This window comes from Ascidia mentula, chromosome 3 (assembly GCF_947561715.1).
Source record: "Ascidia mentula chromosome 3, kaAscMent1.1, whole genome shotgun sequence".
In the NCBI taxonomy this organism is placed as follows: Eukaryota; Metazoa; Chordata; class Ascidiacea; order Phlebobranchia; family Ascidiidae; genus Ascidia; species Ascidia mentula.
Window position 1 is genome coordinate 7,069,374 of NC_138568.1, and position 2,575 is coordinate 7,071,948.

Here is a 2,575-nt window from a genome sequence, read left to right on the forward strand (position 1 = left end):
ATTGAAGCGTGAATTTACAACAAACCAAACCGCATCACTACACTTCGACACCGTTAAATAGCCATTATTTGGCAACAATAGACTCTTTCCGCCTTGGCTATTAGCGTATGTTTTTGCGATAACCACATTAGCAGCTGCTTTGCGTGTGTGCCAAATGCTTGGCGCTCTTGTATTCTAATTTAATGTTATGCCAGCGGCGTTTGCCACCCGCCTAAATGTAATCGAGTTACTTAATGATGAGCACACATAGCAGGAGGTTGGAGTAAAACATTACTTTGTTTGTTTAAGCTTGTTTTTAACACTTGATCAAATATGGCCACAGCCAATGAATCCTCAGTTGCTTTAACTGCTAGAGAGTCTGTTGATCACAAGGCAGGAGGAAGTCACAGTCACAAAAAGAAAAAACATAGTCTCCACACTCTATTTGTGCAGGTGGGATTTGGTTTTACAAGGACAATATGTAAAAAAAAACTGGAGATTGGTTTGCTAATATTTATTGTTGCTATATTAACAAGCTTGCAATCACCCTTTTGTTTCAACTTTCAAAAGCTGAAACTGACAGTTGCAAAACCAGAACAATTTAAGTAAATTTTGTTTTAGGAACTTCCCCCATCACCAAAAGACTGCTGTGCGATTTGTGACCCGGTGTGTTCCGATGATCTTAAACTTGCCATCTTGTCAACGTTCTGTTGTTGGTTGTTCTTGGGCATCCTTCCAGTTATAGTGGGCTTCGTGGGAATATACTACGCTAAAAAGGTGGATAATTAGCGAATGTTGTGCTGTATGTTAAGCTAAACATACTTAGTCGTGTGGACAAGCGAAACGTCGGAAAAATACTTTGTTTTTTAACAAAAATGTATGGTTTGTTTTCGTTCACCGTAAGAAAGAATAAAACAGTAATTTATCAAGAAACAACTTTCATTTTGAAAAGGGTAATGTAATGGTTGACAGATAACAGTTAAAATTATGAAATTACTTCTATATAGTCACAATAAGCCTTGCGCGCTAAAATTGGGGTGGTGCAAATTTTAAATCACTTCGCTTTCTTGATTAATCAACTGATTTTATACACACAACATAACAGGCAAGAAAAACGGGAAATCCTGCATTGAGGAAGCGCTACTCGTCTTACTCTCGCACGATATCCTGGATCGGCATGCTCTTTTTTACCATCATCATGACACTGACTGTCGTAGTTTTGGCCACTTGCGGCGTGCTGTAGCTGTAAAATAATTTTATTTGATGGGCGATGGTACTGTTTTGTTTTTGTTTCAAAATGACCAGCCTCTAAACTGTACACGATCACTCTTGTTTACATACAACGTAAAACCCGAGGTCGCTATTTTCCTCAATTAAAGTGTATTTTACTTTTTACAACTCATTATACGTCAGAATAATTTTAACTCAATGTAAAAATGCATTAGTTTTCGTGCGTGTTTAATTGTAAACAAATAAATTCATGTTTGTTTCATTTACGTATGTTGCACAAAAGTGTTCAATAATTATTCGAAACTATCCATCTGTGGTTTCTGTGATCAGAACGCATTGCTAAACCTGCAACTATCGAAAAAAATATTCAACATCATCAGTCGTGAACAGTAGGATATCTGCAGTAAGCTCGGATAGAACTTGCACAGAATAAATTAAAATTGTACACGCACAAAAATCACTTGTAATGAATGACTTCTGGTAATATCAGTTTTGCGTTTGGGTGGATGGAGTGCAGTTTTCTGTGGTGGGGGGATAAACGAAACTGAGCAAGTTTAAGAAAATAACATCCGTTGGTTTCCCGGCCTTAGCATGGTGACAAAAAGCAAATTTTTGTTGTTTGTAGAAAGGTCCGCGACGTCAGTATATGCTACACGTTTTAAAATGCTCTAATCGTCTGAAAAAAATGATCAAGCTCGTTTGCTTCATAAACCTGGACATACAAAATATACAAAGGAATCGATGACAACGTTTTTGCGAATTTAAGCTTCCACTCGAGTGGAAAATTGAAGTTGTGACTCTTGCGACACGACGAATGACAACAAGGGCCATTACGTATTCAACAACAAACCCTTGAAATCTCGCACACACTTTAAAAATCAAGAGGCCTCCATAACGTTCGAATGATGCTGAATGAAGTTCGCCCACGCGAACACAAATAAAGATTGTTATAGCAAAGAGTCTAAGATACGATAACATCGCACGCTTGCCTAGATTGGCCAGTTTGGTTTATTATTTTAGTTTTGGATGTTTCAGAAATAGGATAAAAGATAAAGCTTGTATTTTCAAGTGTAAAAATTATGCTGAGGATTATAATTTAGGGAACAAGTTATAACATAACTTACTTTTACGAAAACTTTTCAAGGAATACTTTTACAAAAACTTTTCAAGGAATACTTTTACATCATGGTTGTTCATTATTTTGAAAGTTTATTTCTGATTAAAACATGTTTAAAATAACTTATTTATAAAATAAAATCATTTATTTTTTCTGTATTTTTCGGCAAATTTTACAGCTTACGCGTATACCCGTTGCTTTTCACCCCCCGGGTTGAAGTAAAACAGTACGCGTTTAAAAGCGGTGATT

At 36.3% G+C, this 2,575-nt stretch overlaps 1 protein-coding gene across 1 annotated transcript; it reads left to right on the plus strand.

Annotated features, from left to right (window-relative positions):
- The first annotated feature begins 290 nt into the window (after positions 1-290).
- On the plus strand, positions 291-1,465 carry LOC145894398 (uncharacterized). Its single transcript, XM_082982973.1, has 3 exons — positions 291-432; positions 601-756; positions 1,085-1,465. Exons 1-3 carry the CDS (start codon positions 313-315, stop codon positions 1,220-1,222), a joined length of 414 nt encoding a protein of 137 aa, XP_082839099.1. The 5' UTR covers positions 291-312; the 3' UTR covers positions 1,223-1,465.
- The last annotated feature ends 1,110 nt before the right edge of the window (positions 1,466-2,575 follow it).